The sequence below is a fragment of the Takifugu flavidus genome, chromosome 18 (assembly GCF_003711565.1).
Source record: "Takifugu flavidus isolate HTHZ2018 chromosome 18, ASM371156v2, whole genome shotgun sequence".
NCBI classification, from domain to species: Eukaryota; Metazoa; Chordata; class Actinopteri; order Tetraodontiformes; family Tetraodontidae; genus Takifugu; species Takifugu flavidus.
The window spans coordinates 3,871,816-3,899,699 of record NC_079537.1 but is presented as its reverse complement, the minus strand read 5'-3'; the positions used below and the strand labels follow the sequence as shown (position 1 = coordinate 3,899,699).

Below are 27,884 nucleotides of genomic sequence, written 5' to 3'. Positions count from 1 at the left end.
CGACTGCCGAGCGTTCGGGAAAATCGACCCATTACAAACTTAAAACAGCTGCTAATTGTTATTTTGATCCTGTAGCCAAAAAGCGAAAACTGTTACATTAAAAAGAAATGCCATACAAAACAGCCTTGAGTGTAATTTCAGTGATTTTAATCAAATGTAACAAGTGCAGTTATATGTATATTATGCTGTATTTATTGTACTTTTCATGTAGAGCATATTACAGCCAGACATTAGTGATAGTGCAGACTCAAAATTAAAAAGAGAACCTTTGGATTGGACAGTAACTCGTTTATAAGCATATCCTGGTAGAAAATCAAACCCAGCAAATTTTTTTGAAGAATCATTTTACACAACTGTTCCAAGTTCCAAGTTCAACAACACTGATGTCATTGTAAATGCTCATTTAATCAGCCACCTGCTCCAAAGCCTTTATGTGGGGCCTTTTACAATTCATCTAAACCTGGCATTGGGAATTGACTTGCAAATGCTTCCACCTCTGTCCTGATTTCTGCTACCCGCTGCTGGAACTTCTCTTCCCGTTTCAGTGCTTGAAGGAAGTCTCTCAGAGGAGCCTTGGGATCAAGGCTTCCCTGAACCTCCAGGGTCAGCACAATACCTATAAACAAAGGTCAAACAATGAGGAAGACTCTTGAACTTTAACGACCATGCAGACATATCAGCCACAGCAGGTCAGGGCACATATATTACAGTGTTTTAGTGGATTACCTCTGTGAATAAACTCAGCAACCTTCTTGAAGTCATCCTGCACCATACCCCGGGAGGTCAGAGCCGGTGATCCAAACCTCAGGCCGCTAGGACGCAACGCACTTTTATCTCCTACAGAAACACGCACGGAATCATTTAACGATATTTAAACGGGGAAAATTCTATGATCTACTTTAATAATGCGCAGCCAAAGAGGCGTCAGGGCAACCTGAGCAGGGCGGCTTTTACTTTTACTCCCATTCAGGAGCTGCTGTGCAGATCCAAAATGCGAGGGGGTAAACACAATGTGACACGGTGAGAACAAAGATAGCAGCCTGGATACTCTACCAGGGCAGGTGTTCTTGTTACAGGCAATGGCACAAGCTTCCAGAACCTTCTCCGCTCGCCCTCCATCGGTTCCTTTGCTGCGCAGGTCCAGCAGGATCAGATGGTTGTCAGAACCACCTAAAGAAAACCAGATGAATGTTTTAGAAGACAAAAAAGGTTTGGGAAGGTGCACTTCATGTAGTGACTGTCTGTGAATGTCTATGAACACTGGACAATTCAGAACAGAAGTCAAATCTCTTTTAGGTGGGGGGGGGGCACACCAGTGAGACTCACCAGTGACAATCTTGTAGCCGTGGTCAATTAGGGCACTGGAAAGAGCTTTGCAGTTGGCAAGAACCTGCATCTGGTAGGCCTTGAACTCTGGTGACATGGCCTGCTTGAGTGCTACAGCAACACCTGACATTGAAACACAAGATCCCCATGAATAAACAGGTAGAGGTGAATGATAAATGGAATCATTTTAAGCAAAAAGGGTCGCAGTGTACCTGCAATGGCGTGGTTGTGAGGCCCTCCCTGCAGCCCAGGAAACACAGCCTGATTGATCAGAGACTCCAAATTATACATGATCTCCTTTCCTTTAGCATCCACACCCCGCACACCTGCAGGAGAAACCAGGGGAAAAACCACCGGTTGTGGATAAAAGACGAGTATACCGTGGTTGGTTTGAAAGGAGGATACGGTTTTACACTGGTACCTTTCCTGTAGAAAATGATGCCTGAGCGGCAGCCGCGGAGCGTCTTGTGTGTTGTTGTGGACACGATGTCGCTGTGCTCAAAGGGTGACGGCACAGCTCCAGCAGCTACCAGACCGCTGATGTGTGCCATGTCTGACATCAGATATGCGCCGTTCTCATTAGCGATCTGCCTCATGCGAGCATAGTCGAGGTTGCGAGAATAGCAACTTGTTCCTGGGGGGCGGAAAATTAAATAACTAAATTTGCCAGGCTGGTTTTGTCCTTTGAATACAAAGCACATCGGTCCTGTGTACCTGCAATGATGAGCTTTGGGTGGAAAAGGCGAGCGTTTTCCTGTAGTCTGTCATAGTCTATGTAGCCGGTTTCTGGGTTCACCTAAAAATAGACGGGAGGCATTTAAAATACACCAGTTTTTTCAACAACTACCATCCAAAATTGCCCGTGATCTATTTTCTCTTTAGGTTGAATGCAGCAGAATATGTTTATAGTGCTTACAATGTCTTTCAAAACTCACACATATGATAAAGTCAGCGAATATGCCATCATGACGTTATCCATATGAAACGTAATGATAAAACTCCTTTTCAGTACCTTGTAAGGCATGGATTCAAAAAATATGGATGTCGCTGAAATCTTTTTCTTTTCGGTCATGAAGCCGTGTGTCAGGTGACCTCCGTCTGGAAGGTCCAGTCCCATGATCCTTCCATGGGGCTCCACGACGGCCGTATAGACGGCAAAGTTAGCAGGTGAACCTTGTTGTGACAGAAAAACAATAAACAACCATATAAAAAAGAGGTAAACAAACCAGTTGGAGAAATGAGAGACAAAATTAACAAGACCACAGAGTATATGTGAGAAATTGTTCCTTGATACCAGAGTATGGCTGCACGTTGACACCCCACTTCTCTGGGTCCAGACCAAACGCCTCCAGTGCCCTTTTCTGACAGAGTCTCTCCAGATCATCAACATATTCCGTACCTCCATAGTACCTGGATTTGGGAGTTAAATTATTGGTACATCAAACTGTATTACAAAGATAACCAATAAGGGAACACTCTTTACCTCTGACCAGGGTATCCCTCAGAGTACTTGTTGTTCATACAGGAACCCAGAGCCTCCAAAACAGCTCTGCTCGCAAAGTTCTCGGATGCGATGAGCTCCAGACCGTACGTCTGTCTGTGCTTCTCTTTTTTTATGATGTCAAAAACCTAAAACACAAAGCTGGTGTTATTAGAGAATCAAATACTGATGACTCGGCACCTCCAGAACGTGGCGTGACAATAAATCAACACAAACCTCAGAGTCGTTGGTGGCCAGGGGCTCCAACATCATCTTGTTGTGAGATTCCCATGTTTCTTTGCTCACAATGTTTCCATTTGTCAAGGACATGGTCAGCGATTATCTGGTTGCACGAGGCAGAAAATCTAAAGAGAAGATGATTTTTGGAGCTGTGACAGAAATAATAAACGATGCAAACAGATCAGGAGACAAAGTCTTACAATAAAGATCTGCAATAAAACAATTGTGTCTATCTTATATGAGGCTTATATGTACTGTGATAAAATTTGCTATTATAAAAAAACAGATCTGCCAGAGATCCTAATCCTGAAAGTTCCCCCTGAGGTTTTACGCAATATTGAGCCAATGACCTGATGAAGTCTGATCAGTTTAAAGTTAATCTCCCGGCTGATAAGATGCGTGGACACAGCAAAGGTTACTGCAAGGCAGCACATATTGACCAGGTTTCCTCTACACAGGCTGCAGGTCAGTATTGTGGCTGCAGGTCAGTATTGTGGCTGCAGGTCAGTATTGTGGCTGCAGGTCAGTATTGTGGCTGCAGGTCAGTATTTTGGCAGCTGTCAGAAGCTGAACGCATGACTTTCCTTAATAGCGTGAGCTGATCTGGCCGTCTGGGCCAGAACACCAGGGCAAAGTAAAGTGAAAGGGTGGAGATATACGATACAAATTCAAGATGAGCTGCAAAAACAGCCTTTTAAAACGGAACCGGAGACGACCAAAATGGTGCAACAGAATTGTAGACCTTTTGGGGTTTTTATATAAAACGTGCAAGGAATAAATTTCCCTTAGGGCCCTGGAAATCGCTAGCATAACTATCCTGTATATAGTTAGGGTGTAACATGAAATATCCATAAATATGTTTATACGCGCCACGTAGGATTTAACCGATTTAACCCGTGGAAATCTCACCAGTAGCAGATGAGGGGAGCTCCTGTCAGAGGAACTTGCAGACCGAAGTGGGCTCAAACTGCGGAGCTTTAGAGGTGTTGCAGCGAGGATAAAGTCCGCCAAACTTTCCACCAATCCGCTCACGCGCACACACTCTTCTTCGTCTAGTTTTCTTTCGCGGTTCACAAACAGCCTTTTGTGGTAGTAGCGCCGCCTACTGGAACAACGCTGGAACTGACCCGTAATTGCAACCATCGACTGGCCTCGAAGTTAGCTCAAAAAGATCCTTTACTAGTTTGTCTTTAAGAATTTATCTTTTCATATTGAGCTTTCAATGATGATGACTAATTTCTAAAAGCTGTGTATTGGTTTGTAGTTATTTATCACCACATGCAATGGGTAAATGTGGATATTGGCCACAATAAAGCTAATTGACCTGCCCTCCCTGTTTATATATGATAAATCCACTATTAAAATAAGAAGCAAACACAAATCATAGACATGTATGTTTAATATTTTGATTTTATTCTGAAATGTTAGAATAAAAGTCAAATTATGGCATTCTTGACATGTAAAATTTGGGGGGGGGGGGGGGGTATGTGGTGGGGAGATGGGGACAACACATTCATCTTCACCCTGACATATTCAAATGCTTTAGTTTATCTATACACAGCAGTAACATATAACCAATTTTTTCCATCCAAAATATTTTGATTCCAAAATCTGTTCTGCAAATTTGTGGAGTTACACAGGTAACGAGCTCCTGAAAGCAACTATAGCAAATCAAGAACCTGACATCGATATTTCCCCATATTATGCTTAAAACGTTTTTATGCGTTTGCAATATTTTCTGAAGGACCTCTCACAAAGAAATCATGGCATCAGAATTTAGTTAGCAAAAGGTGAAATTGTCCATAACTATAGCATTATTGATAGCCCATACACAATATAAGGTAAGAGTTTCATCCCAAATGTAGATCAAATGTTACTTCCTGGAGGAGTAAGGCCTTTCTTCCATGCCAAAATAAACATTACCCAGCTCCTCTGGTTTCTCCGCAGGTATTTTCCAAACATCACATTAAAGCAATAGTAATATGATAGCTTCTCTTTTACAAAATAGTCAGATATATTTTGCATGTGAATGTGTGAAAGTCCATCTGAAGACTGCTGTGCATCATTTCAGTGAGAGTGAATGTAGTCCTCTGGCTGCTTTGGCTGCTGCCGCCGCTGCTTCTTTTGCTGTGAAAGGACACACATCCATTTATATAGACAAAATAATTCTTAAATAAAACATATTATAACTTTATCATACCTTTCCTCTCTTCTTCTTTCTTTTTTGCTGCCTCTTCTCTGTCTTTCTTGATGATTGCGAGGCGAGCAAGGTCAGCTTTGGCCTCGTCCGACTTTCCCGCAAAGTGCATCTTCAAGTACCGGGCCCTTGCTTTTTGCTTTTCTATCTCCTCCCTGTGGGAGACCCACAAGAATATGGTCATAATATCACAGGTATCTGATTACAACCACGTAACTTTGGAGTATTGACCCAACAGAGTTTCAAATCAACCTGATATTGTGAGATAATCACAATATCAGGTTGTTAGTCCACTTTTATTGTACAACAAAACACACTTACACTTACGAAGGTAAACAAATATAATTTCAATTTTTAAAAATGTAATTTTGATATGTTTTTTTAGTACAGTAAACAAAAATTCCAGACTAATTTGAATGACTACAATATCTTTACAAACTGTCCTCAGAACATTTGACGCCACCCACAAACACACCTTTCCCTTCGTGAAAGCTGCTTGGGCTGCTCATCCATCTCTATGTGTGTCACCTTCTTTGACTTCTGAGACACCCTGTTGGGATTCTCAATTTCTATCAGACCTTCCACGCCGGCTCGTCTCCTCTGCCAACACAAAGGGTTCACGCGAACGTTTGGATGTTGCACAAACTGAGATCGCACACTTGTGCCGTGCAGAATACACAGAGAATGATCATAGATTAAAGACAGAAAGTGTGAACATACCGTACTGTCATCGTCACTATCCTCCGATCCCGATGTTGTGGCTTGTAGTTTCGCTTCGGCCGTGTCATTCGGAGCCTCGCCGCCTTCTCCCTCCTCAACACCCTCCTGCTCTAACTATATAACACATCAAAGCACACAGAACACACAAAATCATCAGTACATTAAGATCAAACGGAAAATATGGGCAGCACAAATGTGACATCAAGAGGTCCATTCTTCCATCTCTCACTCCTCAATGGTAAACTACCAGCACAATCAAATAATGTATCAGATAAGATCTTTCAGCCTGACCAGTACAACAACAGAATTGTTCATTGTGTCCTTGCCAACCTTTTTCCTTTCCTTCTCTGCTTTCATCTGAGCATCTATCTCCTCGGGGCTTGTGTATGTCCTCATACGACCCTTGTGACCCCCTTTTCTACCTGTAACAATGGCAAAGAAAAAAAAAATCACATCACATCACACAAATTTGTATACACGTTTCAAAGAAAGCATTTCATTTACAAAGTTGTTTGAATGCTATTCAAGGCATTTCAAAAATACATTAGACTGTATTACCCATATTTTAATTTCACTTCAACAAAAATTAGAACATGGACCAAAGATTTTGCCAAATGTAGATGAGGCAGATGGTATAGCAATGTGACATTTGCAAAACCCATCTTTGTGTTACAAGTGACAGACTGGTTACTCATGATAGAGAGAAAAACAAAAGCTATTTAATACCATAACAGGCCTTTTGAATCCTATTCAAGACGGATATATTTCATGATTCCACCGTGTATTGGTTGCTGCTAGTGCATGAAAGATATGTTGGTCTCAGTAGGATTTAAGCCCAGTTTAGAGCTTCATGGGGGATGTACTCTCTTTAAGAGAGAGACAGGCCATGCTATCACTCTGGGCTTAAGACACAGCAGGGTGGACCCCCAACCAGACCATGATGGAGTTGCTGGGATTCATTCCCTAATCTTCCTAAGGGGGAGGATGGATCTGACCCTCCCCACCTGCTTGGTACTGATGAGGACTTTTCAGGAGCTGTGCATCACCTTAAGTTTGAGGACCAAGAAGTTGCCTACAATAAACATAGCCACTTTCTCAGGGATAAACCGGTATGGTTCCACTACCACCAACGCAACCTTAAGCAGCATTCCCAGTTCCAGTAGTAAAAGCTCCTGGAAATCAAGGCCATCCTTAACTTCATGCTGCTAAGTGATGTATTTATGGTGTTGCAGACCTTGACCCAGCAATCTACTTTTGAGGCCAAATAGTCCCCTTCCCAAGGTGGTGTACCCAGAAACAGAGATTCTGAGGGCTGTCTAGAAAGATTCTGGTGTAGATAAATTAAAGAATACCTCAGCTTGCAGGCCAGGCCTTGTGGCCCGTCGAATGTGTCTCCGGTGACAATGGTTTTGTTTTGTTTGCTGATATTAACATCAGGGGATTCATATACAGTAGACCCGACATGTTGCCTGGTTAGTGAGGCCTGCCATCTGAATCCAATAATGTCTGGAGAGCCTCCTGTACCCGGGTAAGGAGCCCTTACCAAACCCACTTGGAGCCCTACACATTTGGAGGAGATTGTATGAGACACGTTGTCTTATCCCAACCCCGCCTGTCTGGTCTCGCCTGAAATGAAACTTGATCGAAGATCAAAGAGACTTTAACACTTGGTGTTTATCTCATTATCAAAGAAGATTTTGAAGCGACAGACAATAGTTGAACTATGAATTGCGACTGCCACCTACATCACTTGTAACGATTAACATAGACGTAGACGGCGAATATGGAAATACAACTGCCCAACAGTACATCAGCTAAGACCTCTTCATGATCGTGGTGAGTGTTGGGACTAAATACAGCTGTGTGGGTGACCATAAAGAAAACTGAAAGGAAAAGAAAATTCTTTATTGTCAGTTCGTACCCCTAAAGCTAACAAGCTAACGTATTTACAAAACAAAAAAAAGACCTTTACAAAATTCAATCTTACCTCCTTTAGGCATTTTGTCAAGCGAAGTCTTCCTATGTGTGAATATAAATGCTCTGAAAGGGAAATAATGTTGCAAAATGTGGCGTTGAGGTAGTTGACAGCGTGAATCACAATCGGGACTCTTCTCACAGTCAACGGTACGGAGCGTAACACAATACCCCGGGTTGTCTAATTAGCTGCCTTTTTAAAAACATTTAACATAGAGACGCATAGAGAAGATTCAAGCAACGCTGTTAAAAGAATCACGCGCATTTATACAACTATCATTTTGGTAAATTATTTACATAATGAAATACAAAAACCTACATCATTTTATTTTTTATCATAAGGCAATTTTATGTGGTGCTAAAGTGATGCAACGTGGTTAAAACCAAAGAAACACTACTTTGGACTATTACTATAAAAAAAAAAACTTATATGTGCCTAAATAAACACAAACACAACACAAACTTGCTCGAGCGACCTGGTTTTATTTTAATGCGGATACATTTTTAATGTAATTCTAAAGGTTGTGACGTTACAATGGAGGCGAATGGGTCAAGTGGGCCCCTTGTGTGACGTCGAATTTTAGCGCCGTGAAGAAAAATCGAGAAGCTAAAAAACGACAACATCGTGAGCTCTTGTTTTATTTTACATACAACAGATAAAAATGCCTAAAGTCAAAAGAAGTCGCAAGCCACCCCCTGACGGCTGGGAGCTCATTGAGCCCACATTGGATGAGCTGGATCAAAAAATGAGAGAAGGTAACAGATAGCTTTTCCCCCACTGTGCTTAACAATACTGGCTTTGAAGTAAACCACGATACGTAGTTTGTATACAGTTGTAGCCTTCAAATGCTTAACATACTCTGTAATCTTAGCGTTGTACTCAAGTGTTGAACAATTACATTCCTTAGGAAAAGTCCCAAATTATAACGAACTATAAACTCGAGACGCATTTGGAATTCAAACGGAGGTCAAATGAGGCCCATTGTTTTCACAATATACTGTAACCCAAATAACTCTTCATTGCATCAAATAAGATGCTGGATGGAAGTATTCACAATGACCATCTAATTTTGACCATCTTATTTTAACCATTCAAGTGTTTGGCATAATTTATATCTTGTTAATAATATTCACGGATTTGTGTCTTGTAAGCTGAAACTGAGCCTCATGAGGGGAAGCGGAAGGTGGAGTCCTTGTGGCCAATTTTCAGGCTCCATCACCAGCGTAGCCGATACATCTATGATCTCTTCTACAAACGGAAAGCCATCAGCAGAGGTACGCAAAGTTCACATGAAAATCGCTTGCTTTTTAACTGCTTTGTACCAGTCCCTGATTTTATCTCCTTTCTCTTCTGACTACTTCAACACATGAGATAATCTGTGCTGGTATTTCAAAGTGGCATATGAAAATTGGTATTTAAATGTGGGATTTAAACTTGCAAACCATTATAATTTAAGATCAGGCAGTGATCAGAATGCAGATAAAGATATTACAATTGTACAAAAACACACATAATTAAAGTCCATGGCCACTTTAGCGGGCTCCAAGCATTTTCATAAGTAATTATGGCTGCAGATATTTTGTAGTACCTCCTTCAGGTGATTTAGATTACCTTTGTTTTGAATCATTAAAATTATGCAGTCGGACTAGGTTATCATTGAGTGGAAATAAACCAAATAAAAAATTAAAGATCAATTTTTGTAATGGGAAAAGGAGTTTTAAGAAAACTTTTACAAATCTCTAAATGCTTTTTTGGTTGATTTTTGAAGTTATTATGAGTCTGCTGTCCTTGTTGCTGTTGTGTTTGTGAGTCCACGCGGTCAGATTCACCCCTTTTTTTGTCTCCTGACAGAGCTGTACGATTACTGTATAAAGGAAGGCTATGCAGACAAGAACCTGATAGCCAAGTGGAAAAAGCAGGGCTATGAGAATCTGTGTTGCTTGCGTTGCATCCAAACCAGAGACACCAACTTTGGAACCAACTGCATCTGCAGAGTCCCCAAGACAAAGCTGGAAGTTGTAAGTCTGAACTGAATGGGGTTACCAGTTTTCCACTGAAAGCATGAATTGAATGCATTTTTAAGGTTTCCGTTGCCTCTATGGTTCACATTCCTACGGCTTTTGTGACACCTGTTAATCACTGATAGGTGTTCTGTACTAGCCACTGTAAGCCAACACTAAGTAAACCAAACATTACCAAATCAGTACTCTACAGGTTAGAGTCCATTTTGGTAATATTTATTCAATTCTGTTTTTTCTTTCACCTCTTTTTCTGCAGGGGAGGATTCTTGAATGCACCCACTGTGGCTGCAGAGGATGTTCTGGGTAAATGCCGTTTTGGACATCTGGTCTTTGTTTTGTTAGTTATCCCCATCGTCCATCATCACAACCTAAAGCAACACTGTCTTATTTCTGATGTCCCTGCATGTGGAACAGCTGAGTTGGTTTAAGAGGGTGAATTATTTTTTACTCCTTTTTCATTGAGAAAATATATTGCATAACTAACATTTTTGAGCTGGTGTGCATTTTACTTTCTTAACGTTAAAAGTAAATTGGTGTTGGTGCTTCTTTTTCAGTGCTGTCATTCCGACTTCTTTGTGTCTGCAACTTTTGTTAATTTGTAAAGGTATTTTTAACTCCAAAATGACAATTAATTTCTCCCCTCCTACTCAGAATGTCTACAAAATTTGAGAATTAAGCTCTTGTAAAAAGTCAAATACAAAAATTGTCCCTGTTCACTTCAAATGTGACAAATTAGCCACAGAACTGTGCATAAATTTGGTTTCATTCTGCCCTGGTGCTGCCATCCAAGCACCCACAAGCCCTAACCTAATTATGCTATGTTGTTCTCTTTCCCAAAGCCCTGTTAGTGATCAAAGACAAAGTTTTGTGATGAACAGGTATTTCCCTTATAAAATATAGAATAAATAGTCCTGGTTGTAGCTGGATTAGAATGTCACTCCTTACAGATTTGACAAATTGTATTTGTTTCGGTTTCATTTGTTTAAAATTTGAGTAGAGCTCAGTTTAGTTCTGAAGCTTCATCAGTGGTCTGTGGACTCGTATCACTCACCTCATCAGCCTGGTGCAGAGAAATTACATTTTCATTTTGGAGGAATGGTCTCTTTTTCAAGAAGCAGAAGGAACATTGTTTTAACTAAAGCGTCCCACCAACATATGTTTGTGCTGCTCAAATCTAAATAAAAACTTCTAACATTCTTTCGCTTGTTATATTTTGAATGTCATCTCAAGGCTGAATAAATCAGATTAATGGAAAAATACAGCACTCCTCTAGTCATCTTTAAGCATTTAAACCATTTGAGCTTTACATTTACAAGCTTGGGTTCACCCATTCATCCTCCAGACAGCCAGCAGGATTCATTTGGGGTTCATCATCTCATTTAAGGACACTTCCGCACATCAACCACAAGGCATACAAGATCTTCATATCACTATAGTAACCACTCAATTACCAGAGCTCTTTTTTGTTAGATGCAAATATATTTGGCTTCATGGCAACCAGGAAGGAGGAAAAACTATGAAATTAATTTAGTAGAAATTAATTTTCCATCAAATGTGAAGAATGTCCCATTTCCACGTGGATGTATCATTTTCACCAGAGTATCTTGACAAAATAAAGTATTTATCGCTGCATTTGGCATGCAAGGAAAAGAAATCTAAAGCATGTCTGTTGATCCGACGCTTGAAGACAAGGAGGACTTTGTGGGCTGGGACAGTAAAACTAATCTGTCAGGAACCACAGCACAGCAGTTTTTCTGGCTGTTGAAAACACAAGTAGAAGAAACATGTTTTTGACAGAATTGCAGGCAGACTCATGTAAACAGAGCATTTCTGTTGCCAACATTCCCAGTTTATTAATCTACTTTCCTCTTCGGCCACCCGCCTCGCCTTCTGTTGCTTCAGCTGCCAATTAGATGTTCTCTCAGATGAACATTTATTATTCATAACACCACAAGTGGTCGCACATGCGTCATCGCATTTAATGACTAAGCTGTCAGAGAATTTGTTGTTCGATGTTTCCTTCGACGTCTGGTGTGTTCCAGTATTTCCCCGCGGCCCCTGAGAGGCATCGAATTCCATTTTTTTGAAGGGAGCTGGAGGAATATAATTTAAAAACAAAAAGACATTCACAACGTGCTTTATTAAGACCAGCGGCCACACCGCTGTCGTACAGGGCTGGAGGCAGCATGGCCGTTTGTGACAAAACACAAAAGGCAGACTTGATGTGGCAACATAAGGACACCGTGTGACGACAAAAGCACACTGCGGTATGGCTTGTTCAGAATACATTCACCTGTTTCGCGTTACAACAACACTTAAAAAATGCATTTTGGAAAAGACAATGAGGCAACAACACCCGTAAAATTAAATAGCACTTCAGTAAAATGACAACAGTGGGAATAAATAAAGGGTGAGCGTGCTGATAATGCGCTTTGTTCGCAGCAAGGACGACATCTACAATCCCACATCTGACCTTTCACAATAAAATAATGACCATGCAGGCACAGGTATTGAAACACTTTAGATACAGAGAGCCACTGTCACACACAAAGACACTTTATAAAAAAAACAAACAATCCTCCAGCAACCTGAAAGGTGGATCGCCGTTTCTGCTTCAAATAAAGGTAAATATTGAGGTCGCCAAGTGTCGAGGACTGATTGCTTTTAACACCACAGAAAACCGTCTCTCCATACGCCAAAATCAACACATCATTATCCTCGCAACAGCATCCGCAACCGGATAAGCTTCTGGGCAACGTTAAATGAGTTTATAAAAACGGGTACGTTTTACACCAACTTCAGTCCCTGCAAGACATTCTCATGCTAACATCAAACACTCTCACCACTGTAAGACAACAGTAAAATTTAATACACGCGGGACCGGTTTAATAGCTTTTAAACCAAGTTCGATTCATAAAAATGTTCACAGTGAAAGAAATTAAAAGGTTTTGCTGCTGCGGGTATTATTGTGTGGAATTTTCCAGTTATTTTTTCCTGGGCATGCAATATTGTGAACCCACCGGGACTAATATGCACATCAGATACACTTCTTCATGCGTCACAAGCGGAACGCCTCCTGTGGGTGCTCTCCAAGCTCAGATCAGTTCAAATGTAACATCCTCTCTGTTCGGAAGAGAACACATTCCTTTGTTAATGCAAAAATAAAAGTTTTGACTCATCCAGCAGCCTTTTTTGGCCGCTGGATGATATGAACTTCTGGAGAGAGAAGGTTGTTACAAAACCAGCTGTAACAATTCTGAATGGCTGTGAAGGGATTCCACAGAGGTTGCGAGAGACATTTGTACAGACAAGAGAAAAAAACAGCTGTAACAGTATTTCTGGATTTACATATAATTTAGCTGATATCACGGCTGAGAAGCTGTTCAGTTCTCAGCTGGAGAGTTTGCTAACAACATGGCCCAAACATGGAACAGACACCAAAACATATTCTTGTAACTTTTCCCCTCTGCTTAAATGCAAACACAAATGTCTCGAGCCCATCTCAGTTTGGTCCACAGTACAAGTTGGAACAGGCTGTAACATCCCATTAAAGGTTTTTTCTACTGAAACAAAAAGTATTTGATTTTAGCTAAAAGGTGGTCTCCTCCAACCAGAATTAGATTTTGTAAAAAATGCTGCTGGTGTAGTCAAAACTAAACGGAGCCGATGCTGTTGTGGTCCCAGCGTCTGGCTGTAGGTAGTGGCGAGTGATGAGCTGGCTGAGATACAGCACTATCTGTCTGTCCTCCTCCCCCAGGCCCAGCTGATCCTGCAGGAAGCAGCGGCGTCGGCCCTCCACCGCCTCGGGGCCCTCCGTGGAGCTGACTGGCAAGTGGAGGTGGTGAGTGAAGGTGTAGAGGAAGGCCTTGGCTGCCAGGCGGCAGAGAGTGCTCTGCAAGTGCAGGAAGTAGGTGGAGCCACGACGGATGAAAGTGCGATGGTCTGCAATGTTGGCGAGCAGCTGTCCACAATATGGTGGACAGCGCAGGGTCTTCTGATCAGCGTCCAGGATGGAGATGTAGCGACTGTAGCGGGACAGTGAGTAAAGCACACTAGCGCCCAGAGGAGAGGCTACTCTGTGAGAAGAGAGTGACATTAATATTAATACCATCAAAGATCGAGATCATCAGAGGTTATGTTTGATTCTTTGTTGTTGGTTTCTGAACGTTAAGCGTAAGCAATCGTTTGGTGTCTTTGTTTGGCAACTACAAGCAGGAGGTTTTACACAAAATGTCTTAGACTACAATAATTTTGCAGGAGATAGTAAATACCTTTGTAGTCCTATTAGTTTCCATCTCTGAAGGTCAGTAAGGGTGATGGGGCAGGATAGCCACGGTTGGACCCTCTCTCCACATTTCCCAGGAGCAGGCACAAAGAGGGCCAGAGCAGCTACCAGCCGGCGGACGCGACCTTCGTCGGCCCCGAGCACAACCAGGCTGCGACCACTCAGTAGACACCAAATCGCTTGCATAGCAAAGGGATACTGCCGCACAAACCTCAAGGCTCCTTGGCCCACCTTCTTCCGGTGACACATGGACCTGGAACCTCCATAACCAAGAGTTGAGGCAGCCTGACCTGTCCCTATGGACACACTCATGGTACAGTCTGACCCATCCTCCGCTGAGCTGCGGGAAACAGTATCTCCATGCATTCCTACGGGAAGCTCCAACCCATTGGTGGTGACACTTTCTGAGGGAGGATAGCCCACCGCATACTCATCTGGCAGTGGAAGCAGGGACTGGGGCTCCTGGTTGACTACCTGATCAGCAGAGCGTTGAAGGTGGGAGCTTTGATGATGGTGAGGCATCTCTGGTGCTGAAGCTTCGTAAAGGAGACTTTCTTGGGCCATACAACAAGCTGTGTCTATAGGAACCAACATATCGGACTGCACGACACAAATGTCATCAGTTGCAGTGTCAGTGTCCTCCAGCTCAGACACCACTTCCAGCAAAGACACAGGTGTCTGGTCACCCTCATCATCCCCATTAGTGGTGTCAATCTCTTCACTGCTGGTCTCCCTGTCTGGGTCGGTGTTAAGATCGTGGCTGGGGTCAGAATCGGCAGCTTCAGATGCCAAATCCTGTTGTTTTTCTGCCTGGTATTTCCCACTCTTTTCACTACTGAAACTTCCTTTTGTTTCTTCTGAGCTCTCTTGGGTTTCTGGAGTCTGGTCCGAAGCAGAAGATTCTAGATGGCTCTCCACCAGCCCTAGGAGATCTGAAGGCTCTTTAGCATCAAGGTCTTTAAGTACCACAGTAGGGGGAGGATTTGAGAGTTCGTCATTATGTACAGCATGGTTCACAGCACAGAGGGGTCTCAGTCTTCCCGCTTCATCCTCATCAGCATCGAGATTCTCCTCAAACAGAAAATTGGTTGGGTTCTGTTTCCGACAAAGATCCCTCTCCAGCCGACGCGTGTGAAGATTGCTCAGATCCCCTCTAAAAACCTTCTCTGTCTCCTGCAGGAGGTCTATAGTGGCCTTGTAGAAAGTATCGTCACACAGCTCTTGAAGAGTCTTCAGACGCTTGTCAAAACACTTTGCTGATTTGGCTTTGATCAATTGTGGCGTGTAGGACGGCCGTCGCTTGATGGCTTCATCTTCCTCCTCGCACCCTTCCTCTCTTTCATCCCCCCGTTCACCTTCTCCGTCCTCACCCCGCCTCTCATTGGCGCCACAGGTAAAGAGGCTGGCAAGCTTGCCGTATTTGTTTAACAGCTCCTCGCATTCGTTCAAGCACTCCGTGACGCACTTTTGGCAGGTGACAGCATGAGGATCTCGGCGAGGACGTTGATGGTAGGAGCTGATCTGCCTCAACAGGTCCCTGTGTTCATAGATGCTCTTTTCCACGTTTGCGAGCTCATTGGCCTTTTCCACAGCATGAGCGGAATATACACACCGAGGCCCCGCCTCCCTCTGCAGGCCTTCCTCCCTCTGCAGCACGGAGTGTGTGTATCTGCAGACAGAAAACAGTTACTGATACATCTGAGGTCGGACGACTTCACGCCACTGGCAAAAATCTGTCCATTGAATAACGCTTACTATCGTGTCACCAGCATAAAAGCAAGAAACAAAGCAGGCTTCAGCATCTACATTATAATTCACTTGATGTTGCTAACAAGTGCTGACAGGTGAGAAAATAATTCTAAACATTTATTGATAATCACAGGTTGTAATGTCGTTCTTACTCAAGGTCCCGGAGCTTCCGCTGGAGTTCTTTAGCGAATGCTCTCCTGTTTCCAGCCTTCAGACACTCAGAGGCCTGCGAGAAGCGGAGGGACAGCTCCTGAAACTGGAGCATGATCTTCCTCTCGTCCGCTGAGACATATGCCATGCAGAACGGTCGCACGAAGCCCCTCGCCTCCAGGTCGTAAAGTGTAAGATGGTGGACATAGGCAAAGGCCCCCTCCTTCGAGTCACCCAGCACCACCCTGGAGTCCTCCACAAAGCTGAGCCTTGGGTAGCCGGTGCCAGGTGGGTGCCCCACAAATGAAGCCTGGTAGTCCACTGACATGATGCGCAGGGAGAAGTAATTGAGGTCGAAGGTGCCACAGACTTTGGGGTCATCGGGAATAGTGAGGAGAGGCTGAGGGCCCACCTGCTCAGAGAACTCTGAGATGAGGATGAAGTCTTTGGTGAACTTGGCATATGAGGTTTTTGCCCAGGGATTGAGGTCATTCTGTGGTTGGAGGGGGATGTTGAACTCCTTGGGCAGAACCCAGGGGTCTGGATCTGTCACTAAATACTCATCCTCTTTAGTGAGTGCCACCACATCAGGTGATCCTATCATAGTGGTGATGTTGAGAGAGGCATGAGCAGCACAATGCACAGTGCAGCACAACCATCAACATCAGTTGTCGATCACTGCATTAGTGGGAAGCCGTTTAAAATAAATTTCGAGTGTCTATTTTGCAGCACACATTTCAATAAAGAGTTACAGGTGATATAACTCTGAAAAGGATGCAGCTATTCAATAAGAACCAGTCAAAACAATCTGATTATATCTCAAGAATGTTTCAATGACAGCCCAATGACAACCCGTGCTTTTAGGGGAAGATTTAAAAATTAGAATAACTGTAGCCACATAAGTGGAGATACAAACCGGCTAACAAAAGGAATCGCGCCGATACGGTTCGGGCAGACATCAGACCACTCATGCCGTGCAGAGAAGGAAAAAAATGTAAAATGGAACCACCGTCTTCCTCTTTTTGCGTCCTTGTAGGTAGTGTCCATCACGTTATCCTATTCTGGTCTAAAAAGCTGTACATCGGTACGAGTGCAACGCCGCGAAACAGACAGAAGTGTGACATGTAGCTTCCCATCCAATGACAGACGCCATGTTTTCCCAGCTGGTCGTAGTCAGATCAGGTGACGGATCCTCCTCCTCTACAGGAATTCCATGAAAAAATAAGTACTTAACGCGTTGGTGTTTTGTCTGTGATGACTACATCATGATGAAAATTATTCATTTGCTCGCATGTAATTTTCCCACAAATGAATCTGAATCTGATTTGAGCTTGTTTAAATTTTACGACAGTGTTACGACACTGATTACGGCAGCATTTGACAGGCGGGCGGGGAATTTGTAAATAGAGCGATTGGTTTCGTTACTGACAATAGAACCATTTCTTTCACATTTAATTTGAAATTTCACTAATGTCACTGTTTAACGAGTTGTTCCCTTGTTGAGTTATTTCACGTGGATTCACTAGGCCAGTGACAACCTTTTAGGCCTCTTTACAACTTTTATGGCTCTGACACCATAGTTTGAGCTAACATGCTAACTGACCAGGCTGAACGAAGCGTCAACGCTAAGTGGAGTAAAAGCTACTATATATGAGTGCAACTCGGTATGCTAGTGCACCTGCTCAGAAGATCTGTCTTGGGATCGGGAATACTGGGAATTGGGGTCAAACGGAGGTGTTCCTGTGCGCTGTCGAGCGTCGGGTGTCCAGACAAAGCGCAACCGGCGGACATGATCCGGAACCGAGCCCAGATCAAACGGGTCCTCTGTGTGGCGGAGAAGAACGATGCAGCCAAAGGCATTTCAGATATCATGTCCAATGGCAGATTCAGGAGGGTACGTCTGTCAAACAATATAAAGTCCTTGAAGATTTGGTAAAAATGTAGGTAATGACATATTAAGCAATGTAAATAGTCTGTACCAAAACCAGCTGATTCGTGCCAGTTGTATTCATGAGAGAATTTTTGATTTGACTGTTTTCCCTGGGACTAAACGACATCTGTTCCTATTTAGAGAGAAGGGATGTCAAAGTTTAATAAGATCTACGAGTACGAATACCATCTCTTTGGTCAGGTATGTACATGACTATTATCAAAACTCATGCATCTTTATTTCTTATCTCTACCTTCCTTTGGTTTAATTACTCTCTTATTGTCTCTTAATTGTACTCTAGAATGTGACAGTCCTAATGACATCAGTGTCAGGCCACCTACTAGGGCTGGAGTTCAAAACACCCTTTCAGAAATGGTGAGTGATTACAGGAAATGTTTCTCCGCGTGTATTCATCTTCAGTTGTGTACTCATCGGGCTTTTCTCTCCACAGGCACAGCTGCAGTCCTGTTCTTTTATTTGACGCAGAGGTAGAGAAGTATTGTCCAGAAAACATGGTACAAATCAAGGTGTGTTTTGCATCCGCGTTCACCTGGAAATGTGCACTTGTCATGTCATTTTTTCCTCTTGCGCTTTAGTTGAAGCACTTTATTTAGCTGATCCTTCTCTCCTTTTGTAGCGGACGCTTGAGAAAGAGGTGAAGCAGTGTCAGCTGTTAATCATCTGGACCGACTGTGACAGAGAGGGGGAAAATATTGGCTTTGAAATCATAGATGTCTGCAAAGCAGGTGTGGCCATCTTATGCCTTGTGATTTTTCTAGCGCATTGGGTTATTGTAGTTGTTTGTGCATTATTGTATGGGAAACATTTGTTCATATCAATCTACCTGCAGAATATTCATGCTTTATTGGTATGTTTGGCACAAATGAATCCTTAATATCACGTATCCTTTCAGTTAAGCCCAACATACAGGTCCTTCGTGCAAAGTTTTCTGAAATCACCCCCAACTCTATTCGGAGAGCTTGTGACACTCTATCAGAGCCAGATTCTAAAGTCAGTGATGCTGTCGATGTTCGTCAGGAGCTGGACTTGAGGATAGGTACAGTCACTCATCTAAATATAATATATAATACAATATAAAACTATTAACTGTTCACAGTAGGAGAGGTTATGTGAATTTTTGTTGGACGTGAAGATATTTGTGCCCTATGAATTGTTATTGTGTTTCCACCTGCTCTGCTTTTCTCATTTTTGGACAGGTGCGTCTTTTACTCGATTCCAGACACTCCGCCTGCAGAAGATCTTTCCAGAGTCTCTGGCCAATCAACTGATCTCCTATGGCAGCTGTCAGTTTCCTACTTTGGGTTTCGTGGTGGAGCGCTTTAAAGCCATCCAGTCTTTCATACCTGAGACATTCTATAAGATTAAAGGTATGAACTTCAACACACAGAGAAACACTCTGGTTTTCAACCCAACCCTCACCTCCCCTTTCCATCTGTTCTTTGTCTCAGTGCTTCATGAGGTAGAGGAGGACACTGTTGAATTTAGTTGGAAAAGAAATCGTCTCTTCAACCACACAGCTTGCCTGGTGCTCTACCAGATTTGCATGGAGGTACAGTATTTGTGATTTAGAGGTGTAGCCAACTGTCCATATATATTTAATACATCTAATTGTGCATTAAAATGTTATCTTAGATCTTGATAAGTCCACTAATGTGCTGATCACAGAGAATCTCTCCTCTGTGTTGTGGTAAAAACTACAACTGAAGAGATTCTTCTCAGAAAAACTAAATGGAAATAACATTTCAAAGCTTCTATTTGCTTTTTTGTGTTATTTGTACAATATTTAAAGTAGAGTCTCGTTGAATATATGAATATACAATCAGTTCACATGTTTTAAGCATTAAGATGCATGAGACAGCAGCATCAGTTTCTTGTTATAGTCTCTCAACCTCTACTCACACCTTTCTGCACTGACAGGAACTAAAACACAGAATGCGTGAAGCCAAAAGTGTTAAAAAGCCCCCCCCCACAAAATAAAACTAGTGCTTTACTGCCCCCTGTTGAACAATGCGTTTCATAAACATAGTGGCATGAATGTGTGTCCTGGCAGTCCAGGTCCTGCCCACACTTTATTTTAGGACAGTCCTGCTACAGCGAATTAGTCTGACTAAACAGATTATTATTTCTCTATGAGAAAAGAACAATGATGAGAGTGACCGAAAAAAAACATTGCCGGAGGTCAATCCCTGAATCTAACTGTGCTGTTGTTGCTTTCCATTAAGCTCAGTGGGGCAGCATCACTGTACGCTGTTGTTGCTTCCCAGTGTCCATTAAGCTGGATGAATGTTTTGTAAAATGAAACAAGTTGAGATTCACTTGCAAAAAGACTGGGTGAGAGAGCATTGAGTGAGAGAATTATCATTCATTTCCAGGATCCCATAGCAACAGTCACCTCAGTAACCAGCAAACCAAAGAGCAAATGGAGACCGCTGCCGTTGGACACCGTGGTAAGTATCTAAAGTGAAACAGCCGCACATGAACCTGCTGCACCACAAAACACATCTGTTAAAAGTACTAGTTTTTCTGTCAGAAGCGTTTTGTCCGTTTTAACGTGGTTTTTCATTGTAATCACACCTCGTCTCCTGTTCTCAACGCTCCTCCACTTTTATGTCAACAGGAGATGGAAAAACTGGCATCTCGTAAGCTGAGAATAAGTGCCAAAGAGACCATGAAAATTGCAGAAAAACTCTATACGCAAGGGTGAGTTTGTACTTATAAGATATTAGAATTCTTTATCCTTTCAGACGTGACATATGCAAGTGATCACTGCTGTCATGACGACTTGTTTTATCCGCCTCTTTGCTCAGCTTCATCAGCTACCCTCGTACTGAGACCAACATTTTCCCCCCGAACCTGGCCCTCGGACCCCTGGTGGAGGAGCAGACACAAAGCTCCGTATGGGGGGCATTTGCACAGAGGGTACTAGAGCAGCCTGGGGGCCCCAACCCACGACAGGGCAAAAAATCTGACCAAGCCCATCCCCCCATACACCCCACCAAGCACAGCGGTTCATTACAAGTACGTCTGTGACAAACAAGGGTCATTTTGTTTCATGTTCATTCACAACACTTAGTGTTCATCCTTATTGGTCAGCTTTGCTACACTTATCCATACTAACCTCAGATGTTTAATTATTTTAGTTGCTTGTATGTTTTGAATTAATTTTAGAGCTTCAGATCCCAATATGTTGTTTCCACATCTTTAAGTGAAAATATAAACTTATTATGACCATCCATCAATGCCCACATACCAGAAATTGGAAGCAAATATTGTGACTGTTTGTGTTTTTTATGTCCAGGGCAATGAAGGGCGTTTGTACGAGTTTATTGTGCGGCACTTCCTGGCCTGTGTATCCCAGGATGCTTTGGGGCAGGAAACGGTGGTGGACGTAGACATCGCCCAGGAGAAATTTTCAACATCAGGACTCATGATCACCGCAAGGAACTACCTTGATGTTTACCCGTATGACAGATGGACTACAAAGGTTGTGTGACTGTGTGTGTAAGAGTGTTGATATTATAATTAAGATAGTCTGTCTTATGCGTGCCTCTGCCTGTTAGCTGATTCCAGTGTACGAGCAAGGCTCCCAGTTCCAGCCCACAGCTATCGAGATGGTGGATGGACAGACGAGTCCTCCGCAGCTGCTTACTGAAGCTGACCTGATAGCATTAATGGAGAAGCACGGCATCGGTGAAGTGCAGTCGCTTTTCTTTTTTAAAATATTGCGTTTGGAAAGTTTTCAGAAACCGTCACAAAATTGAAAGGTCCTGAAAACTTGTGTTACAATGAAAATCCACGTTCATTACTCCAAATGGACTATTTGAAAGGTTTTTTTGAATTTTAATAAGTGAATCCAAAACATTACGTTGACGTGAATATTCAGACTCTTCCTCCGTACTTGGTTGAAGCACCTTTGGCAAAGGTTACAGCCTCCAGTCGTCTGGGGTTTGATGACCCAACCGTCATACACCCGGATGAGGGGACAGTCCGACACCTCAGGAGATCCTCTCCACCTCTGTCAGGTTGGACAGGGACCGTCAGTGGACAGACATTTTCAGGTCCCTCCAGAGATGTCTGGCTGGGTTTAGGCCAGGACGCTGGCTGGTCCACTGAAAGACATCTACAGTCGTCTCTAAGACACTACTGCGTTGTCTGGCCTGTGTGTTTGGACACTTTGTCTTGGACGATCACCCTTCAGTCCTGTCTGAGGTCTCGAGTGGTCTGGATCAGGGTTTCATTTGCTCCAATCCAGTCCCTAAGCTCTGTTATCAGTTCTTTTTCTCGTGGCTCAGAGGGTTAGAAGTTGGTCTTATAACCAGAGAGTTGCTGGTTCAAATCCCCGAGCAAGAGACCCAATCCCCACTGCTTCTGTACACCTGTCTGTGCTCACTGCTGGTGTGTAAATAATTTGTTTTCTCCCAAAAAATAGTTTTTATTTACTCATCTAGCAACAGGCTTTTTCATACTGCCCAGCATGCTAACGCAGGTATCTTATAAGACGTGAGAATGACAGAAAAGTTAGAGAACTAGAAAATGTGAGGACCTAAAACAAAAGTAAGCATTGTTTAGTGTTGAATCAGAACAAGCATGAAGCATTACTGCCCCATACAATAGCTGTCATTCACCCCATAATCAAAGCATTTGATATCTGTGGGTTGATTTACATGAATGTATATATTCTTCAAGAATTAGTATGTATAAGAACAGCTGCTCTATTTCTGATTTCATTGATCCTGTTATCACACGTCAGGTTTTTTCAAGAACAACTGGTGTCAAATACAAGCTGATCGATATTGAACGTGGCTGCGTTACAGGCACGGATGCAACCCATGCAGAGCACATTGAGACCATCAAGAGTCGAATGTATGTAGGCTTGACATCTGACCAGAGATTCCTACCTGGAGAACTGGGCATGGGGCTCGTGGAAGGTACGCACAGATGCATACCTGCACCAGATGAGCTGGAGCAGCGAACGTTTGGTGATGCAGGTTTTCAACCATATTTGTTTAGGTTACAACTCCATGGGTTATGAGATGTCCAAGCCTAACTTGCGGGCTGAGCTGGAGGCAGACCTGAAGCTTGTGTCTGAGGGCAGGAAGGACAAATGGAGCGTGCTGCAGCACCACATCCAGAAATACAAGACTGTCTTCATCGAGTCGGTCCACAAGGCAAAGAAGTGGGTGAATACCCGCACCGCAGGCTGGTTGCTGTTTGACCACGACGACGGTCATTTTCTACTGTTTCCTCAGGTTAGATGAAGCGCTGTCACCCTATCTGGGCGCAGCTCAGGAGATCCCAGAGGAACAACAGCAGGACATGGAGATCCCCCTGCCCATCAGGAAGTGTCCCCACTGTGGGCGGGACATGGTCCTGAAGAAGAAAAGGGAAGGAAATGGGTGAGGAGAGACTTGCATGATCCCAGTGAATCAGAGATAAATGCCTGCAGATATTCATACCTTCAGTGAGCTATTTTATCGTGTCGTGAATTAATTTCAGGTTTCATTTTGCATAGTAACATCAGCAACCTGTAGCTGCCTCATACACACGTGCTGGCACTTGTAACGTCGCTCCTCCTCTCCTCTCCTCTCCTCTCCTGCAGTAAATATCTAACCTGTGTGGGCTACCCAGCCTGCAAGACCGCTGTTTGGTTCCCTGACATGGTGCTGGAGGTCAGCAGAGACCAGTCCATCTGTCCCACCTGTCGGCCAGCTCCTGTTCACATGTGCGTAAGAATAAATTCTATGTTGAGCCGCATTTATTTCCACTTTGCAGAAGCTGAAACCTAAAACATGTGGGCGGTGAGCAAAAAACTTAACTGATATCGCCGGGTAATTTTGAGCTGTTGTTTGTTGTTCGAGGTTCTAAAGGAAAAAAACTATTCACACTGTTCGTGCTGTGATTCAAGAAGGAGGAGCTGTTGACCTTGAAAAAGCTGTGATCAGAAGATGAAAAGAGTGTTAAAAAGGTTGCTGGGGAGATGGGTTCAGGTTAACCAAACACAGCAAGTTTAAACGCATCCTCTTCATCACTTGTTGGAGCTGAAGGAAGCTGATGGAGGCTGCAGCCGATGCAGCTCTCGGTGGCCTCGGCGCTGAGAGAAACTTCTCCAAATTCTTGTTTACACAAGTGGGCGTTAACCCCTTGAGCACGTGCCTCGGCGCAATCCAAATATAGGGCACGCTCGCCAGCATCGAGCCAGAGTGCTCCACACCAGCATCGGTTGCCACGGCGACCACTGTGATACTGCGCTGGAGGATGAACTACAACACTTACATCACTGTTGTGTTTTTTTTAATCAAGTAGCACCCGGCGGTTTCAGCATGTTGGATAATTTCACAGGCTGTTGGCAGCAGATGTTTGTGCTCATTAAGAGTCTGACTTTATCGTTCCAAAGCGCAGGTGGTCACCTTCACACTTCTGATGCTGTCAGTATTTACCGTCTTGGGTCAACCACGCTTCACTTTGTTTTACATTTGATGATTGGGGGCCATCAAAATGCACAGGAGCCCGGTTGATGAGTGTGACCTGCACGTGGGCGTAAGTTTGAGGTGTTTATCTGTGCGTCAGCGCTGTGAGAAACTGGTGACCTGGCCCCAACTCTTACCCAGTGACCCCCCCCCCCCCCCAGTCTTACAAAGAAAAGTGCTGTCAGAGACCTGGGACACTCGCAAATTAAATATCAAATTGATGATTTCACTCTTGAATTAATCCATTTGAAAACACTTGGAGACGTGTGATAAATTCAGCAAATGTTTCTTGTTTGGGAGGCTTTTAACAAACCCTCTGGTGATTTACCAGCTTTTTGTAAGTGTTGGAACCAGAAATATTTGATCTTGCACCAAGTTTTTCTTTGAGAAATTGTGCTGCTTTTAGTTCTTTGCAGTGCAGGAATACAGAGTAATAACACAACCTACAGCTTTACCCCCACTTTTCACATTCCTGGGACATTTTTCCTGGGTTTACACTTTTCCTTGGACATCATCTAACCTCAGCGGATTCGCTCTCTTTCCGTCTAACACAGTGTTCAGAACCAAATATTCCTTAAAGCATAATCGGCAGTGGCGGCTCCTGCTGTGGTTGTTGGCTGATCTCCGTCACACACGCTGATGTTAATCACCTTACCGTGTGTCTTTTGTGTGTCCTCCGCCGGTCAGGTTGAAACTCAAGTTCCGTCGAGGAAGCCTCCCTCCCATGATGCCTTTAGAGTTTGTTGGCTGCATCGGTGGATGTGATGAGACGCTCAGAGAGGTGCTGGACCTGAAATACCTCAGAGCAGGGGGATCTGGAGGGAGCGGCGGAGGGAGAGGAGATGGGCCTCATCCACCAGCTCCACCACCACCAAGAGCCCCAAGTTCCAACGCTCGCCCTTCCCTGCCCCCTGTCCCCACCGTGGTGCCGCAGCCACAACCTCCGCTGCGAGCTCTCAGCGTCAGCGCCAGCTCCGACAGTAACGCCATCGTGTGTAACTGTGGGCAGCAGGCGCTCCTCTTGACCGTGCGCAAAGATGGTCCAAACCAAGGACGCCAGTTCTACAAATGCAATGGCGGGACGTGCGGTTTCTTCCTGTGGGCCGATGAGCCAGGTCAGCAGGGGGCATCGCAGAGCTGGGGCGCACCTCTGCAGGTCTCCCAGCCTCCCAGGGCCACAGTCAACTCTGCAAACGCAGGACGAACCATGTGTCACTGTAATGAGACAGCAGTGACGCGCACGGTGCAGAAGGATGGTCCCAACAAAGGAAGGATGTTCCACACCTGCGGGAAATCAAGAGAGCAGCAGTGTGGCTTCTTCCAGTGGGCGGATGAAAACGCACCTCCCTCAGGTTTGTCTTACGTCCTTACATACATATGTATGTATGTATATATATATGCACTTTTGTATTCAAATTGTTTTCAGAGATGTGGGAAAATAACTTTATTGAGCCCAAGAATTACCTTCTTCTCTTGTCTTGTCATCGTTAATGCATAGCTAAATGAGTTGACATTCCAATTAGCATCAGCTCAAATAGGTGATGAGTTTAAATCCTCATGCTAACTAAACTAAACATAGATGAAGAATATCAAGCCCGTTCAGATGTTTGACGGTTAGCGCTGTCATGTTAGCATATCCTCTTGTAGTTTGAGTCTCTGTAGGTTCAGTCAGAAGCAACTTTACATTGAGTTAAAAGGGTCCATCATTCTGATTGTATTAAAAATAGATCAGTGAGGGATTTTGGTTGGACAGAATTAGATTTGGGATGTCGTTGCCTTTAATTTCCAACAATAAGGGACTGTTCCAACAGCAGCCGTGCTCGTACTCCTCTGGAACACTTATTCACGGCTTCTCTCGCTCTGCGTCCACTAAAACGTTCACGTCACTACAGACAGACAAAAGTGGTTCATTTTCACAGTCCTGTTCTGTCTTGTTGATATTAAATAATTGGCAGTGTTAGCACGAGTTTAGTTGCAGTTGAAAGGCACACCGAGTTCATAACGATGGAAAGAAGCTGTCACGACTCAGGAACACTCCCACTGAGACCTTGAAACGACGTCAGTCTTATTGTATGCGGGAAGGTGAAACACGTGCTTTTTATCCAGAGATGTGCTAACTGACATGTGGGCTTCTTTTCGCCCGGTCAGGTGCCTTTGATGGCGGATATAACGGCGGCGGAAACGGGGGGAGACAGGCGAGAAGAATAACAGGAGCTGCCACCGCCGACAAACCCCCCGCTGCCAAGAGGCCGCGCACGTGTGGCATCTGCCACACCCCAGGACACACTCGTGCCACCTGCCCCCAGCGATGACGTAATGTATTCTGTGGAGTTGACATTTCTACATTTCTGAGCATCCATCCCCAAAACATCTCAGCAGAGACTGCGCTTCAGCCTTAAGCTGGTTTTATAGCCTTGAATCCAGGAAAAAAGCTACAAAAGAGACACTTGAGGGGAAAAAAGCTGCTGTAGCCTGAATGTAAAAGCTGGAGGCCCAGTGATTCTCAGAATCCTCTGATAAAAGCGTTTATTGGACTCGGTGCCAGCAGAGCTGCCAAATACTGGCAAATGCATCTCCAGGTGAACTGACTACACTCTGGTTACTTGAAGCAACGATAATAAATCCCCCATTTGTAGATAGTTGTCTTAAAATCTAAACTTTTTTATATTGTGTATTTAGCAGGTTTTTTTCTAGAGATTTTGTTCCTGTTGATTTTAATGGAAATAAACACAAATGTGCTGTAAACAGCTACAACGCTTGTTGTTTTGATCGGCACAAAGGACCATGTGGGATTTTTGGTTCAGCTGTGGGTGGACTTCACCCTAAATCCCTCTTTATTCCACTACTTTTGGTTTTATTTTGAGTTTTCACGCAGCTCGCGCAAGCAAACAAAAGTGAAACACACAGCGGCTCCAGACCAGAAGCAACTGTGGACATTGTGACGCCACTTTTGTGACATACGCTTGCATCTGTAGCAGCAATCTTCTCTTCACCGGTTTGGAACATCTTTGATTGCCGCTCTCGTATCCCTGGATTCACATCTGGATTCTCACTCTCTCAGACATCCCTCTGTCAACTTCGGGGGACACGTCATCACACCGGAAGGTGTAAATTGCGTTGGGAAACGGCTGCAGGGTGTTGGTGGGGGGGGGGGGGGGTCATGCATAAGTGAAAAGTCACCAGTTCTGCACAGGGCTGACATTCACAGACAATCACAGTCATATTTGAGCCAAAAACTAAAGCTATAGCAAATACAGATGTTCAACGATCACTGAACGTGCATAGATGGAATAACTGGAGTAACTATGGAAGCGGGTTTGTGA

General features: G+C 43.8%; 5 protein-coding genes across 7 annotated transcripts; 2 read left to right on the top strand and 3 right to left on the bottom strand.

Moving 5' to 3' along the window:
* Positions 1-130: 130 nt before the first annotated feature.
* shmt1 (serine hydroxymethyltransferase 1 (soluble)) lies at positions 131-4,094 on the bottom strand. 2 transcript variants are annotated; one of them, XM_057014659.1, is made up of 12 exons: positions 3,956-4,094; positions 3,044-3,171; positions 2,810-2,955; positions 2,621-2,736; positions 2,339-2,499; positions 2,041-2,122; positions 1,748-1,960; positions 1,539-1,652; positions 1,327-1,449; positions 1,054-1,170; positions 727-837; positions 131-616 (listed from the first exon to the last, which is right to left on the bottom strand). In XM_057014659.1, exons 2-12 carry the CDS (start codon positions 3,134-3,136, stop codon positions 444-446), a joined length of 1,449 nt encoding a protein of 482 aa, XP_056870639.1. In that variant the 5' UTR covers positions 3,137-3,171; positions 3,956-4,094; the 3' UTR covers positions 131-443. The 2 variants fall into 2 exon arrangements, with proteins under 2 accessions (XP_056870639.1, XP_056870638.1); XM_057014658.1 differs by having other exon boundaries at positions 3,044-3,195; positions 3,956-4,088.
* Positions 4,095-4,427: 333 nt separating this feature from the next.
* Positions 4,428-8,129, bottom strand: pdap1b (pdgfa associated protein 1b). Its single transcript, XM_057014494.1, has 6 exons — positions 7,951-8,129; positions 6,294-6,385; positions 5,964-6,077; positions 5,719-5,843; positions 5,247-5,398; positions 4,428-5,173 (listed from the first exon to the last, which is right to left on the bottom strand). The coding sequence occupies exons 1-6, from the start codon at positions 7,961-7,963 to the stop codon at positions 5,109-5,111; spliced, it is 561 nt and encodes a 186-aa protein (XP_056870474.1). The 5' UTR covers positions 7,964-8,129; the 3' UTR covers positions 4,428-5,108.
* Positions 8,130-8,410: 281 nt separating this feature from the next.
* Positions 8,411-11,156, top strand: bud31 (BUD31 homolog). The gene is made up of 4 exons (XM_057014495.1): positions 8,411-8,693; positions 9,090-9,212; positions 9,790-9,956; positions 10,216-11,156. Exons 1-4 carry the CDS (start codon positions 8,600-8,602, stop codon positions 10,264-10,266), a joined length of 435 nt encoding a protein of 144 aa, XP_056870475.1. The 5' UTR covers positions 8,411-8,599; the 3' UTR covers positions 10,267-11,156.
* Positions 11,157-12,080: 924 nt separating this feature from the next.
* On the bottom strand, positions 12,081-17,415 carry smcr8a (Smith-Magenis syndrome chromosome region, candidate 8a). 2 transcript variants are annotated; one of them, XM_057014485.1, is made up of 3 exons: positions 16,146-17,401; positions 14,231-15,913; positions 12,081-14,035 (listed from the first exon to the last, which is right to left on the bottom strand). In XM_057014485.1, the coding sequence occupies exons 1-3, from the start codon at positions 16,745-16,747 to the stop codon at positions 13,576-13,578; spliced, it is 2,745 nt and encodes a 914-aa protein (XP_056870465.1). In that variant the 5' UTR covers positions 16,748-17,401; the 3' UTR covers positions 12,081-13,575. The 2 variants fall into 2 exon arrangements, with proteins under 2 accessions (XP_056870465.1, XP_056870466.1); XM_057014486.1 differs by having other exon boundaries at positions 13,759-14,030; positions 16,146-17,415.
* Positions 17,416-17,515: 100 nt separating this feature from the next.
* Positions 17,516-27,315, top strand: top3a (DNA topoisomerase III alpha). The gene is made up of 19 exons (XM_057014484.1): positions 17,516-18,037; positions 18,215-18,274; positions 18,375-18,448; positions 18,525-18,600; positions 18,711-18,819; positions 18,987-19,130; positions 19,291-19,461; positions 19,543-19,643; positions 20,467-20,541; positions 20,712-20,794; positions 20,902-21,112; positions 21,393-21,578; positions 21,655-21,784; positions 22,909-23,022; positions 23,105-23,270; positions 23,344-23,490; positions 23,694-23,816; positions 25,249-25,913; positions 26,710-27,315. Exons 1-19 carry the CDS (start codon positions 17,810-17,812, stop codon positions 26,871-26,873), a joined length of 3,027 nt encoding a protein of 1,008 aa, XP_056870464.1. The 5' UTR covers positions 17,516-17,809; the 3' UTR covers positions 26,874-27,315.
* The last annotated feature ends 569 nt before the right edge of the window (positions 27,316-27,884 follow it).